The sequence below is a fragment of the Tachyglossus aculeatus genome, chromosome 3 (assembly GCF_015852505.1).
Source record: "Tachyglossus aculeatus isolate mTacAcu1 chromosome 3, mTacAcu1.pri, whole genome shotgun sequence".
Taxonomy (NCBI): Eukaryota; Metazoa; Chordata; class Mammalia; order Monotremata; family Tachyglossidae; genus Tachyglossus; species Tachyglossus aculeatus.
In genome coordinates this window covers 57,661,532-57,677,553 of record NC_052068.1, presented here as the reverse complement: position 1 = coordinate 57,677,553, position 16,022 = coordinate 57,661,532, and the positions used below count along the sequence as shown (strand labels likewise).

At 43.0% G+C, this 16,022-nt stretch overlaps 1 protein-coding gene across 3 annotated transcripts in view; it reads left to right on the top strand.

Moving 5' to 3' along the window:
* RICTOR (RPTOR independent companion of MTOR complex 2) overlaps positions 1–16,022 on the top strand; it is a 139,586-nt gene that overhangs the window by 113,665 nt on the left and 9,899 nt on the right. For 2 of the 3 annotated variants that reach the window (XM_038743315.1, XM_038743313.1), the window contains exons 28-35: positions 1,085–1,177; positions 1,844–1,950; positions 3,282–3,511; positions 5,172–6,183; positions 6,499–6,570; positions 9,806–9,983; positions 11,328–11,412; positions 13,409–13,642. In XM_038743315.1, coding sequence (XP_038599243.1) covers positions 1,085–1,177; positions 1,844–1,950; positions 3,282–3,511; positions 5,172–6,183; positions 6,499–6,570; positions 9,806–9,983; positions 11,328–11,412; positions 13,409–13,642 — 2,011 coding nt within the window. The remainder of the gene's footprint in view (positions 1–1,084; positions 1,178–1,843; positions 1,951–3,281; positions 3,512–5,171; positions 6,184–6,498; positions 6,571–9,805; positions 9,984–11,327; positions 11,413–13,408; positions 13,643–16,022) is intronic. The other variant, XM_038743314.1, reaches the window with a different exon arrangement.

The window sequence follows — 16,022 nt, the reverse complement described above, 5'->3', positions numbered from 1 at the left end:
GTGGTCCACAGTGTCGAAGGCAGCGGAGAGGTTGAGGAGGATTAGGATAGAGTGTGAGCCGTTGGATTTGGCAAGCAGGAGGTCATTGGTGACCTTTGAGAGGGCAGATTCCGTGGAATGTAGGGGACGGAAGCCAGATTGGAGGGGATCGAGGAGGGAGTTGGCATTGAGGAATTGGAGGCAGTGTGTGTAGATGACTTGTTCAAGGAGTTTGGAAAGGAATGGTAGGAGGGAGACAGGGCGATAACAAGAAGGTGAGGTGGGGTCAAAAGAGGGTTTTTTTAGGATGGGAGAGAGTGGGCATGTTTGAAGGCAGAGGGAGAGGGGAAGGAACCAGTGGAGAGTGAGCGGTTGAAGATGGAAGTTAAGGAGGGGAGGAGGGACGGAGCGAGAGATTTCATAAGATGAGAGTTTGAAAAACAATCAGATCTCTCAGTAATCTCTTCCATGAATACTTCAGTTCACCTAGGGTCATCACTAGCCATGTTGCAAGTTTGGTTCCCTTCCAAGCGGCATATTGCCATAATTAGGAACACATGCACAAAGGGAAACTGATAGTGGAACCTATTCAGAAATAGGCATCTTCTGAATCTTGTTTCGGGTTAATGTTGAAAGCTCGTATAGGTGCCCATAATCAGGTTTGGAAGTAAAATATTACAGGGCACAAGCTTGGTAATATGGTAATGGTAATACTAAATTTTCATTGCATTTGTAAGGCATACATTGTGCCTCAAACATCTCACTTCTGTTCACGACATCTTTGTGGAAGAAGGGTGGGACAAGTTATTTTCTATCCCTATCTTATAAATGAATACGTAGAGACATAAGAAAGTAAAAGTGACTTGCCTGTGACCATACAAGGAAGAATGTGGAATTGAATGAGGCCATGACTTCTAGTTTTCTACTAGATTACATTTATCACATAGGTTTCTATTTCTTCCTGTTGCAGTGCAAATTTTCAAGGGAATGCAATCTGTCATTTTTATAAGATGTTACATTACAGGTTTGAGACAGAATTAAGTATTTCATTTGTCTGAAGAGTGCTGATGTATTGTTAATCACAGAGTTATTTTTCCCTTCACAGAGTATCGTTCCAGACCTCAGTTATACTGTTCGTTCCCCTATGTTGGACAAGTGGGAAGGAATTAAACAACTGAAAGCAGCCCTTTGGGCCTTGGTTAGTAATGAAAATATTTAATGGTCTAACTAACGTTTTAAGAGTCTTGTGACTTCCATTTAATTTCATTTTTGATCAGTTTATATCCATTTTAACTAGGATTTACTGTTCATGTAAAGCCAATTATTGGGAAGCAGCGTGGCTCAATGGAAAGAGCACAGGCTTGGAAGTCAGAGGTCATGGGTTCTAATCCCGGCTCTGCTACTTGTCAGCTGTGTGACTTTGGGCAAGTCACTTCACTTCTCTGGGCCTCAGTTACCTCATGTGTAAAATGGGGATTAAGGCTGTGAGCCCCACGTGGGACAACCTGATCACCTTGTATCCCCCCCCCAGTGCTTAGAACAGTGCTTTGCATATAGTAAGCGCTCAAGAAATACCATCATTATCATTCCCAGAACAAAATAATTGATTGTGCCAGGTCATATCGCCGCCAAACACCCTTTTTAAGTAATTATCCTTTAAGGAACCCTCCAATCATCTTAGGGGGTTCATATTTTCTGCAGTTTAGTGTTTTCATTTTTAATTTCTCCGTTCGCTTTTAGCAGTTTTTTTTCTAAGTTTGAATAGAATGAGTTAGGTTTTATGTTTTCCCTTGTAGTTCCCCAAACTGCTTGAAGGGAGGTACTACATTAATAGATGTCATAACAGAGGATTATTTTATTTCAGGGAAATATTGGATCATCAAATTGGGGTCTGAACTTGCTTCAAGAGGAGAATGTAATTCCTGATATAATGGCACTAGCTCAACATTGTGAGGTTCTGTCTATTAGAGGGTATGTATTTTCTTGTTAAATTTGCTTTATGTATGTTTGAATTTTCTGTTACACTGTGGGCCATTTATAAGACTTCATCATCTGTACTTTAAAAAGACACATTGATTTTATTTTCAGTGTAACATTAAACTGTGCCCAATCTTACTTTCGCATAAATATTTTGGCAGTACATTTAGTTATTTTATAATACCAGGATTGCATCCTTGGAAACCTGACAGGAAGGAAAATTTGTGCTATAGCGCTTACTGGTTTTGATAGCATGCACGTGCATGCCAGGAGTTTCTTCAGTTGTACACTATGTAGAATCCACGAAGAGGTTCGTATTTCTGCGAAGAACATTGCCTGATTTTCTTAATAGAAAATCATATTTTACCAGCATTGAGTATATTTGCAATCCGATACTTCTCCCAAATTAGTTACGATTTGGACTTTCTGTTAAAATAGTTATTGTTCTTTTAGACAAAAGTCATTTTAGTTTTAAAGTTGGATATCTAAACTTAGAATTCTCTTGTAAACATTTCAGTCACTGGTATTTATGGAGCGCTTCCTGTGTGCACTAAGCACTGCACCAAGCACTTGGGAAGGTGTACAAGAGTGTACTTGGGAGAATGCAGTACAAGAGTTGGTCGACACAATCCCTGGCAACAAGGAGCTTACATTCAGAAGGGGAGACAGACACTAATATGATTTGCAGAAAGGGAAAATGGCAAAGTGTAAAATGCATACGTACCTACTCCATAGCTGAGGGTGGAATGTTTAAGGAGTCCAGATCCAAGTGCATAAAGGACATAGTTATTCTGCATGGCACATTTTATTAGAGAATTCCATAAAGCTTCAGCATTTTAAAATAGGTTCTTCTAATGAAGTTTGGGATTGGGGAAAGCTCTCTTTTATTCTGTAATTGTTTTCTCTCTTTTGATTAAAGTTTTGATTTTCTCTGTTCCATAAACATCATGTTTCATTTTTTCACCATCAGGTTGAAATACTCATTATAATTTTTATATATTTTTGTCTTCATGTGTGCCAAAAATTGTTAGCAGTCTGTCTTAGCTGTTAAAGTGATATTGACTAATTCCTTTGTTTCACTGACGAAATTATTTTCACAGAAAGATTATGTGGGAGGGGATTTTTTTAGCTAGATAGGGGCACGTTTTTGATACACTATTTATGATTCTGTAATTTTTCAGAACGCTTATGTTTTTAACAGAAACAAAAGCAATATATTTTAATAAAAAAGAAAGCATTGAATGTTAATGATTTTGTTCTTGCTGGTGGGGGCGGAGGGACTTGATTCACTTCTCAAGTTTTATCATCCCTATTATCAAATGCAGAACCTGTGTCTATGTGCTTGGCCTGATAGCCAAAACTAAGCAAGGATGTGATACCTTGAAATATCACAACTGGGATGCTGTGCGACACAGTCGCAAACAACCCTGGCCAGTGGTTCCAGACGATGTGGAACATCTCTGCAATGAACTCTCTTCTATTCCAAGCACTCTGAGTTTGAACTCTGAGTCCACCAGCTCTAGACATAACAGTGAAAGTGAATCTGCACCATCAAGTAAGCTTAATAAAGCGTCTTTAAAAAAAAAAGCCTTAACATTTGCATGTAAAATTTCTGTCTCAGGAAAGCATGTTTTCTCATTCAATAAAGAATTGATGTTTTCTTCTAAGATGCTTATTAGGTACTCCCTAAATGTCCTTTGTGATGCCAGTATGGTAGTTTTTGCATGGAATGGGCCTGGCTCCCGGATCTTATGCCCATGGTGCCCAGTTGGACAGAGTTTTGGATAGATGTGGCCGTATAATATGTGGGGTCTGCATGTTTGGATGTTGTGGGACATATTTTCTGGATTTCAAAAGCTACAGTTTCCAGGAACCCAGTGGACAACCACCCATTTAAGACGAAACACGGTCCCCCTCCAGATGAGAAACGGTCTCATTTCTAGACCACTTCTTATCTCTGGTCCGCAACCCAGCTCGGCCATTTGTCTGCCGTGTGACCTTGGGAAAGTCACTTCTCTGTACCCCAGTTTCCTCATTTGTAAAATGGGGTTTGGGTACCTGTTCCCCCTCACACGTACAATGTGAACCCTGGTTGGGGCAGGGACTATGTCCGACCTAAATACCTTGTACTTACCATAGTGCATAGTATAGTGCTTGGCACATAGTAAGCACTTGACAGATATTATTTTTATTATCATCATTATCATAATTATTATTATTATTACGCTGACTTGGGGCAGGCTAGGTTGTGTCTAGTCATGGATTTCTGTTGCAAGTTGGGCCCTGTCATTTAGAAGATGCATCAGTAGCTTTAACGTATGAGTGAATTACATCTGATACTCATCTCTACAGAGGTGAACAATGTCCTATCCCCAGGCCATCAACAATTCTCCCCCTTCTCAGAAGAAAATCACTCTTATACAGGAAATCCTCCAGACATCTGCAAATAATCTCTAACCCTACCCAGACCACCACATCCCCTTTCCCTTAGGTTGAATAGAAAATGGGCCCTGTTAGGTGAACAATAGCACACTTAATTCTTCCCCTTTCCTCTCCTTTCCATTCCTTAAATGGCCTGGCCATTTTCTGACTTTTGTTCTAGAGATAGGAAATGGTCAGGGAAAAAACAGGGATAGTCTGTCGGAGCCCATTCCCCCATATTTGCTTCTGATGGAAAAAGAGTATCGTTTTTACAAATCAAATTACCTAGGCAGTGAGTGAATGCCAGAAGAGTCAAGAAATTGAATTTGGTTAAGTCAGATACTGCAAAGTAGGTTTAGGCGTTAGGATATTTGATTATTTAGGCTTAGAGGGAAAAGGAGAGCCAACTAGAAACTTAGAGGCAGGAATTTTGGTGTCTCCAAATAAGATTTGTTTTATCAACTTTCAGAATTTTGAAAATAGGTTTGGTAATCCTTCTTAGTCGCCACCAGGGATGTCAGCTTTTTCTTTCAAGTGTCAGCGTGAACTTGGTGCCAAGACCCTCGACCCTTGGAGGGCAGGGCTAGGGAAAAAATGAAACTCAGACAGGTCCAGGCCCAAAGACACCCAGGCAGCCAGTGGGGAGTTTTAAGATAGTGAACAAGTCAGTTTTATTGCATTTAAAAAGCGTGTCTGCCTCGAAAGGGAGTTTGAGCCAAACAAATCAGAATGTTTATTTTTTTGCAGTTTTCTAGAAGCCTTTTATTTCACTGACAAGAAGCTTTTAATTCCAGGTATGTTCATCATGGAGGATGACCGATTTGGCAGTAGCTCCACCAGCACCTTTTTCCTCGATATCAGCGAGGACGCTGAGCAAACGTTTTATGACCGCCCGGGCCCGATAAAGGATAAGAATCCATTCTTCTTTGCCCCTAGCAGACTGGTGAAGAATCGGATCTTAAATTCCCTGACCTTGCCTAATAAAAAACACCGCAGCAGCAGTGATCCTAAAGGAGGCAAGCACTCATCTGAGAGTAAGTCGGGTGCGAGGCGGAATCGAACGGTCACGGAGCCGTCCAGTAGCGCGGACTTTAATCACAGCGACGAGTTCATCCCCATATCCCGAGTCCAGAAAAAACTGGGATTAGAAACTTCTTTCGTTGGAAGCAAGCATACCGAAGACACGGGTAGCACCCCGAGTATCGGAGAGAATGACTTAAAATTCACCAGGAGTCTTGGGACGGAAAATCACAGGGACCACGCAAGTAGAGAGAGGCTGGTTGTGGATAGCTCTACAAGTTCACATATGAAGATTCGGAGCCAAAGCTTTAATACAGATACTACAACGAGTGGCATTAGCTCAATGAGTTCAAGTCCCTCCAGAGAGACGGTGGGTGTGGACAACACAACGATGGACACCGACTGTGGAAGTCTTAGTACCGTGGTGAGCACTAAGACGGTCAAAACAAGTCACTGTTCAACGCCCCAGCCGAACCACCTGCCTCTCTCCAAATCCAACTCCGTATCTCTGGTGCCGCCGGGTTCTTCTCACACCCTTCCCCGAAGGGCACAGTCACTTAAAGCTCCCTCGGTCGCCACCATTAAAAGCCTAGCGGATTATAACTTCAGTTACACGAGTTCCAGGGATGCCTTTGGCTACGCTACCCTCAAACGCCTACAGCAGCAGAGGATGCATCCCTCCCTGTCTCATTCGGAAGCCCTGGCGTCCCCCGCAAAAGATGTCCTGTTCACGGACACCATCACCATGAAGACCGGCAGCCTCGATTCGAGACTCACACCCAGCAGGTAAGGGAGCAAGCTGATTCCACTTCTAGTGATCAGAGCTGTAGCACCGAAGGATTAAACCACATTCACGTGCCTCGGCACTTTAGGCCGTTCATTTGGGCCTCAGAACTGACCTATCACCAAAATGGTTTTCTGTAGTAGGTTATAAGCTCCGGATTGCCCCAGCTGCTTGCACCTTGATTCTTGCAGCTGCGAGGGGGGAGGAGGAGAAACTCCTTATAAACCCTGAAAATAAACGTAAATGCTCTGCTGGGACCTAAAAGTCACAAGCTTTTTTTTTTTTTCCCCCCTCCGTTTATTTCTCGCTTCTGCAAGGATCGATTTTAAAAAGAAGCATGTCGGGGGGATCAGGAGCTTAAGACCTACACTAACAAACAACCTTTTCAGGTAGGTCAATTTTAAGGCCCAAACAGTTGACCCTCTTTTTTTAAAGATCAGCAAAAGCTATAATGGTAATTATTTCTAGCTCTGTTTGAAGCACCTGATATTAACTTACCCAGACACCTAATGAATATCGAAGGCTTTATTCCTCCTTTTGAGATTTCAGTAATGTAGCATGTTTTGGAAATAGATCGAAGGGCTTATAATGAACTGAAGCACTCTGATGAGACTTTAAACTGGATTTTCCATTTAGGAAATTTGCCTGTGCGTAGATTTCGGTACCAATTTTTAGCTAAAGGGGCCAAGCGCATCTCATTCAGAATCTATTCTTCTACTTAGAAGTTTTCCATTTACAGTCATGGTAATTACAAATATTGACTAATGTGAAATCCAGGATAGCATTTCAACAGAGTCTAATTGTTGGCACATGGCACTCATCAAGCAATCAGTGGTATGTATTGAGCACGTACCATGGGCACTGTACTGAGCACTTAAGAGGGTACAGTACGACAGTTAGCAGACACATTCTCTGCCCACGGTGAGCTTACAGTGTAGAGAGGGAGACAGACATTAATTGTAAAAATTGACAATAAAAAGCATTTAAAAGTCCAAGGTTTCTGACAGCAAGTACTAAACAGCGCATACTGGAAGTCCCCCAAAATATCAAAAATCACTATGCAGCGTTCAGAGTGATTTTATAGGGCTTTCTTCATGAACATCTATGGCATGAATATGAGTTGGCATAGCACCGTACTAAGTGCTTAGGAGATTTCGGGAAACAGAACCACAATCCTGTGCTATCACTTAGTAAAGAGGATGAGCATTCGTCTATCACGAAGACCCTGTTGCACACGTCCAAGAGGTCATTCTGCCTATCAATCAATCGATGGTGTTTATTGAGCGCTTACTACGTGCAGAGCACTGTATTAAGCATGTGGGAGAGTTTGAGGTGGAGATGGATGGACAACCACTGGAGTTTTTTGAGGAGTAGGGAAAGAAGCAGCACGGCGAAGTGGATAAAGCCCAGGCCTGAGAGTCAGAAGGTCGTGGGTTCTAATCCCTGCTATGCCACTGGTCTGCTGTGTGATCCTGGGCAAGTCACTTCACTTCCCAGTTTCCTCATCTGTAAAATGGGGATTGAGACTGTGAGCTCCACGTGGGACAGGGACTGTGTCCAGCCCAATTTGCTTGTATCCCACCCCAGCATTTAGTACAGTGCCTGGCATATAGTAAGCACTTAACAAATGCCATTAAAAAAGACAAAAAAAACAACCAGAAAACCAGGGAGAAGAGGGACTTTAAGCAGTTTAAAGCTGCTGCCTCTGAAAGCTCGTTCCATTACCCTGGGAACGCTCAGCTGCCAAATAAAAACAATGTTGCTCCCTTCTGGTATGTTGAATAATATTATTTCAATAATTTTAATAGTTTGGTGTTTATCCACTTCCAGTGTACACATTTTTTCTGACAAAACGGCACTGTGGGGTTCTAAGGATGCACGAATTCTAAAAAACCATAGGAATTAATGAAATAAAGCATCTATTCAGTTTCATTTTCTTGAAAATATTTTTTCTCCCAAAATAAATAGACAAAACGATGCTTTCATTATCCTCATTTTCTAATTCTTACGTATTTCTAAAAAGAAAACGAGGGCATCTGATGCTCAACTTTGTCAGGTTTTATTAATGTCTTCGAGGAACGTAAAAAAATATTTCTCTTTAGAGTCCAGCCCAGCATAAAGTATAATGGGAACATAATCAGGACCATATTGGGTCAGAGAAATGATGGCTGTAACCCAGAATTTTTTCAGCGAAAGATGATTAGGAAGTATAGTGTGGTGTTAGCCTTTCATTCCTCTTCTCCTGTGGCCGCCCTGTCTTTTTCCCCCAGTGGCCTATTGTGTCCTGAATCTATTCAGAACCTCTTAAGGTTTCCAAATTATTTAACATCCTTACCTTTTCCTCTGTAAACCCCATTATAGATGTATTGTTCCAACCCTGCTTGAGCCTCTTGATGTGTTTGGCTTCCTATGGAATTGTACACTCACGGAATTCAATGAAGTACAGGAAAAGCGTGACTAAGAACATTGCAGCAGACACTTTTTGGTGATGTAAATTAAGGACACATGGTTTTATATTAAACTTTAAATTTTGTGACATCCGTTCCACGAGCAGGTGTCGTAAAACGTTACCAGTTTCTGCTCCTACCACCCTGGGAGGTTTTCGTTCATCAGTTTATGGTGAATCCTAAGCTTTAGATGGTGATGAGAACAGTAATGGAAGTGGTCATCCTTAGAGTGCCGAGCAAAGAGACTGTCCAGTTGCTCCGTGCAAATGTGTCACTAGTACAGTCCCGCTTAGTGGTGGCCTTGGTGTCAAAACCTAAAGATACCCCCTAAGGGTCCATACCCTTGAACCCCTCTTTTCTAGGGTTGCTGTTTCAGACACCGCCCCTTTAACTTTGAATGCATCAGGGCTACCTAGAGGACTTGGGGGAGGATGTTAGGGTTGACGATAGCGTGTCTCCATTTCTCTTTGTCCCTCAGCCCTCCCAATATAGGCAGTGTGGCTTAACGGATAGGCCGTTTGATGGAGTTGGAAAACCTGGGTTCAAATCCCAGCCAGCCCAGCCACTGCCCCGCCTTATGACCCTGGGCAAGTCACCTAACCTCTCCCTATGTCTCCGTTTCATCGTCTGTAAAATTGGGATAATAATAATAATTTTGGGACTTGTTAAGTGCTTACTGTGTGCAAAGCCATCTGTGAAACTCTTTTTGTGATTCTGAATAGCTTCTAACTACCCCAGCACTTAGCACAGTTTGGAAATTAGTAACCGCATAAAACCTACCGTAACTAAGCTGACCTTGGTCGGGAGGTTTGGGGCACCACCTTTTCATCTTTGACTGGGGCCTCAGCTCAGGTAAGTAAGCCCAATTTCTGGGGTCATAACCTAGGGCACAGTCATTTCTTTCCATGATGATAGTTCATGTAGGGGCAGTGGTTTTGTATGCTATTGAAATTATATCTACTCCGATTAAAAATGGTTATTTTTCTAGAATTTGATTTCTGTGTAAAATAGATTCATATGTTCATTTTCCTTTATTTAGATGCATTTCATTGTGTTTAGTATCTGAATCCTGAAGTTCACGGGGAAACGGGGAGAATATAAATGATTTTATTACAATAAAGGTGAAAAATTGAAAAAAAACTAATGCAAAGACTTTCTATTCTTCACGGTATTATAGGTTCATGAAAGCTTTAAGTTATGCCTCATTAGATAAAGAAGATTTATTAAGTCCAATTAATCAAAATACACTGCAGCGCTCCTCTTCAGTTAGGTCCATGGTATCCAATGCTACATATGGTAGCTCAGATGATTACATTGGTCTTGCTCTCCCAGTGGACGTCAATGAAATCTTCCAGGTATATTCATGAAACTATATTTCTATCCTAAAATTAGTTCTGTTTGCTTGTCGGGTTGCGTTTACTACAGTAGTTTTGCTGTTTAGAAACATGTTTTAGGCCATTCTAAAGGAAAGGAAACTAAGGAAACTAGGGAAACTAAGGCAAAAATAATTTCATACTTTCCTGCTTAAGAGCTACAGTCCTTAATTTAATACTTGTTAAGACCTTGTCTTTCCCACTTTTGTTCCAACATTGTAATGTTCTCTTTCCACGGAATGTACTTTTCAGAGTACTTATTATATTCCTCAGTAACAACCCTTCCCTTAGGCTGGAACTCTTCCCTGCCACCTTTCTCCCCACACACTTCCATATACATCAGACCACCACTCTCTCCACCATCAAAGCAATATTAAGGTCACATCTCCTCTAATAGTCCTTCTCTGATTAAGCCCTCTTTTGAGAAGCAGCGTGGCTCAGTGGAAAGAGCACGGGCTTTGGAGTCAGAGGTCATGGGTTCAAATCCCGGCTCCGCCAGTTGTCAGCTGTGTGACCTTGGGCAAGTCACTTAATTTCTCTGGGCCTCAGTTACCTCATCTGTAAAATGGAGATTAAGACTGTGAGCCCCCCATGGGACAACCTGATCACCTTGTAACCTCCCCAGCGCTTAGAACAGTGCTCTGCACATAGTAAGAGCTTAATAAATGCCATTATTATTATTATGTGCCTCAGTGGAAGGAGCACGGGTTTTGGAGTCAGAGGTCATGGGTTCAAATCCCGGCTCCGCCAACTGTCAGCTTTGTGACCTTGGGCAAGTCACTTAACTTCTCTGGGCCTCAGTTACCTCATCTGTAAAATGGAGATTGACTGTGAGCCCCCCATGGGACAACCTGATCACCTTGTAACCTCCCCAGCGCTTAGAACAGTGCTCTGCACATAGTAAGCACTTAATAAATGCCATTATTATTATTATTATTATTATTATTATTATTATTATTATTAGCAGCGTTCAGACTAGATAATATATGCTAGCCCAGAAAATCCCAAAGGGTCTCCAGAGAAACACTGAGCATGCCATTTACAAATGTTCTTGAATCATTAAGTGTTGTCAAAGCTAGCTTTTGACCTCCAGTTGAGTTATAGAAGATAAAGGGTTTTGTCTGAAATTTGGGCCCATTCAGTTGTTCAGTTATTCTTTATACCTATGAGTGCAAAATAAGAATTCATATATTTGCTTTTATTGAAAATAAATGACTTTTGTTATTTCATAACTCTCTTGTTGGGGGTGAATATATTTTGTTTTACATTTATTACTTCATTGCCTTCCTTAAAAGCATTCCCTTAAGCTCGTTTGATATATTTCAGGTAAAGGATACGCCTTATTTTCAGAAGAAAACCATGCCTCCTTGCGAAGATCGTGCTGCAAAAGTATTTGCAGCTGAAGGAGGAGGTAGTTTACTTTCTTTTCCCCCCTCCTCAACAGTTCATCCTTTTTTTTTTTTTCCTTGCTCTGCGCCATAAAAGGGATTTTAGAAATTCAGGAAACATCCTCCTTTGTCTTGCCATAGTTTCAAATTCAAAAATGCGGGTAGTCCAAACAAAGCAGGCAGCTTTGAAGAAGACTGTGAGCCCACTGTTGGGTAGGGACCGTCTCTATATGTTGCCAACTTGTACTTCCCAAGCGCTTAGTCCAGTGCTCTGCACACACTAAGCGCTCAATAAATACGATTGAATGAATGAATGAATCAGGCTTAAGAGAAGCAGCATGGCTCAGTGGAAAGAGCCCGGGCTTGGGAGTCAGAGGTCATGGGTTCTAATCCCGGCTCCGCCACTTGTCAGCTGTGTGACTTTGGGCAAGTCACTTCACTTCTCTGTGCCTCAGTTACCTCATCCGTAAAACGGGGATTACGACTGTGAGCCCCACGTGGGACAACCTGATCACCCTGTATCCCCCAACGCTTAGAACAGTGCTTTGCATATAGTAAGCGCTTAACAAATACCATCATTATTATCAGGGGTACCACACTGTGCAGAGTCTGCATGTCAGGGGGTTTTTTACACAGAGCACCCATTTACGGGCAAGGTGACCACGATGTAAAATGAAATACTTAAAATCTCAAAGAAAATCCAAGGCTTAAATTGCTTCATTTGAGGCAAAGATGTAGTGATCAAAAATGGTTGAAACCACTTATAAAGAACTTTAAAAGGGCATCACAGGCTGGGGTTGCAAATTGTAGTGTTCATCTGACCCTCCATTTCTACCGTCCTTTGGGAATGAAACGCCGTCATATTCTTTTTAACCATTCTGCATCAGGGATGATGGTTTTTATTAAGAGGACATTGTGATGATGGTTTTTATTAAGGGGACATTGTGTTCCAAGTACTGTCCTGAGCAGTGGGATTAAATATAAGGTAATCAGGCCAGACATAATCCCTGTCCCACACAGGGTTCACCGTCTGCGGGAAAGAGAACAGGTGTTTCTACATTTTCAGAAAGCAGTTGAAGTAATATATTGTCAATTTTCATCTCTTTTTTTTACTTAAACTGCAGGCACAGGAAGCATATCTCTAAACCTCCCTGAGGTTTTTTTCAGCAAGATATTTAATTTTTTGTACTTTTCCTCCAATGTGTTTTCCTCATGTTTTAAGGATCTCTGTTTCTCCTGAGTTCTGCTGTTTGTTCCCTAATAAGGAAGGGGGTTGTGGGTCGAGACAAATTGAAATAATACTTGAAGTGTGGTGATTCCAGGGGCCCAGATCCTCCCCGGAGCTGAAGGGAGGCAGGGCCCACTGCTCTTAGTCTCTGGTTGGGAGGGAGAGTTTGTTTCCCACCCCCAACAGTGCAACTTGGATGTCAAAATCTGTGCACAGATTGTACCCCCGACACTAGTACAAACCCCCCCCCCAACGTGTTCTGAACAACTCCATCCTCAGAACCGGGTCATTAGGTTTCTCAGTAGCTGAGCCTGCCCAGGAGATGCCGGGGCTCACGGAAGCCTTAGGAAGAACACCACCAGGCCCCCGTGAGTGGCTGAAATAATTATCTGGACCATTGCAGCCCCCCAACCAGAGTCTCTGAGCTGAGATTGCTTCCAAATAGCTGTCCCTCCGGAGGTGCCAGCCCAGACCCCACAACCACCCCCAAGCACCCTGGGGCCCAGGAAGTTTGGCCACTCATGCACCGGCTCAGCGTGGTCACTTTTTGGGGGGCTGCATAGGGGATCACTCTGTCCCGGCAGTTTGCCGAAGGATTCAGAGTGTCAGGCAGGATGCAGAAAGAGATTTCTCTCCTCTGCAACTCTCGGGTGGAGCAGGTGCTGCCGCCCCTTGGGCAGCCCCAAGTTTGAGAAGGAGAGCAAGGAAAGCTAAAGATCCACTCCCACCTCAAATGATAATTTAGGGTTATGGCGTGCATAATCTGAATGTCTACAATTGTCTCTGAACAGGTCTTCCCACCGGTAGCGGAGATGTAATCAAAAGCCCTTTTCAGATGCTGCGGCAGCAGATCAGCCTCACAGAAATAATGAACACAAGCCGTTCAGATGCTTCTCAGTTTTTAGAAAACACAGAAGATACGGGGCTGCAGGAGCATACAGATGATAACTGCCTTTATTGTGTCTGTATCCAGATCCTGGGTTACCAGCACAATAACCAAGCCAATTCAGCATTTAGTCATACAGGTCAGTGCTTCTGTTCTGAGCATGTTTGTATTGGTTGACTCCCCAGCAGATGTGAATGAAAAATCTTATCTCCCTCCCCTGGCGATATGAGATCTATGTACTGGGCTTTCCTATAAAGTACAACAACTTCCCATAGTACTCTTGTCTCAGGAGATGCATGTTGTATGCTCCTCGTTTTGCTGGTAGGGAAACAACCGGAGACTGAGCATCCCAGAACAAACACCCTTGTCAGAGTTCTGTGGGTTCGATAGCTTCAGATTGAGCTCCGGTTTTTACCAGCCGCTCTCCAAGAATTAACAATAATGATACCACCCTGAATGCGTGCAGGACTTTTATTTTACCAAGGCACTTCGGCGTCACACTTAATCTCATTTTTGTCTCCGAAATGTCCCCGTAAGGTAGGGAGAGGTATGAGCCCCTCATTCTGTTGTTGGGGAAATGAAGGCACAGAGCCTAAATGACCTTCCCGTGGTGACCCAGTAAGAAAGTGGCAGAGCTGGGATTGGGGACCCAGTCTTCTGACTCCTGGACCCGATCCAACCATCCTGCTTTGGCTGAACTGCTCGAAGGCAAGCCCTTTTGTAAATCATGGGACAGGCATCTCAAGAAAGCATGAGAATCTAATGGTACAAGTGAAGGGTAGTAGGCAAGCCTTCCTTTATTGTCCACACTTAATAGCATGTTAGGGAGTTGACAGTAAATAGAGTAAATGTTGCTAGTGCTCTAGGCAAAATGAAGAGAAAAGTAGGGCCTCAAGCCTAGCTCACGCTCTCAGGGATGTCCAAGAGGCAAAAACAAAACAAAACCCAAAAACCATCTGGCACCTCCACTCACCTTAAAATTACTTGCTTAGCAACTTGTCATTACTTGCTTTACAGCATTTCCTTTTTGAACTGAATTTAGTTCCGTTGTATTTATTTTTGCTGTCTCTAATTGAAAATTTTCATTAATTCATACCTAGTGTGAGCATGTCACTGCCACTAAAACAAGACCTTGGTGTCCACTGGCCCGACACAGTACTGGGATGGGAGGGTAATCGTATAGAAGGACCTGCATATGTGGCCTGTCAAGCAGCCGTCTGGGTGTTGGCCAAGCCTCCGGGTTCTCCCACCCCATCTCAGTAGGCTGTGCTAGTTTTGGGGGTTCCCTGTTTTGTGTGATTCCCCAAACCCCAGGCAGGTGACAATTTAGAGCCCTCCCTGGGAAATCAGACCTACATCCAGGGCAAGACAGCAGGTGATCTATTCACAAATGCCTTTAGATTCTACATGCCTTGTTTTTTTGCTGGCCACTGGTTCCAGATGAGGCCAATGTCACCTTGTAGATGAGGTCGCTCATTTTCTTCGGGCTGGAGGTGTTTGGTGCCTTTCGCCCTGCTTGACCTCCGACGTTCACGACGAAATGTTGGCCTGGCTGTAACCTGGCAGCCCGCCTTCACGCTTCCCCCAATTTCTGCTGATGGTTTCTCCCTGTTACTGGGATGCATCCCATCAGTATGGCTAGCTGAAATCGGAACAGCTCAAATACCTTAGGGCCTCTGTGCCCTCATCCCCGTGATGAGCTGGGAAAATCTCCAGCAGCTTCTGCAAATGACTCTTGGTTTGGAATCCAGGGGCTGAGATTTCAGGGACTATTTGTGAAGGGCCCTTTGTTTTGGCATTTCCTGTCCATCCGGGCTCATGAAAACTAAGTTTTTCTCCTATAAGGTAAAGAGCACCATTCCCTCAGCCAGAATAGCCTGCGTAATTAGGGGAGGATCCTGTTTCATTTGTATCCGTATTTAACGGACAGATTTTCCTCAGGGGATTTGGGAGAGGTTCTGTTTTCAAAACATGAAGAAGTGTGAGAGAACACTTTGCATTTTGAGGGATTTCCAAAACTGATATAAATTCCATAATGACAAACCACTCATGTGCAGAGTTCCTTTCTTCCAAGAACCTGCGAGCAACAGGAGGTCATTAGGCAGGGAGATGGTGTGGGGGCTGAAAATGAAGGCAGAAGAGAAAAGTGCTTGGAGTCTTCATCATCACTGATGGTATTTATTGAGCGCTTACTACATGCAGAGCACCGTACTGAATCCTTGGGAGAAGCGGTAGAGAAGTAGACATGCTCCCTGCTCTCAAGATCACTCAGTCAGTGGAATTTGAGTGCTTACTTTGTGCTGAGCACTGTACTAAGCACTTGGGAGAGAGAACAGTACAGCAGAATTAGCAGACACATTTCTGCCCATAACAAGCTTACAGTCTAGAGGGGGAGACGGGCATTGATGTAAATATATAATTTTTAATCTGTAATTTAAAAATATGTACAATTAATGCTGTGGGGTTCAGTTTTCATCCCCCCACCCTATCCCAAAGCACCCACATACATACCTGGAATT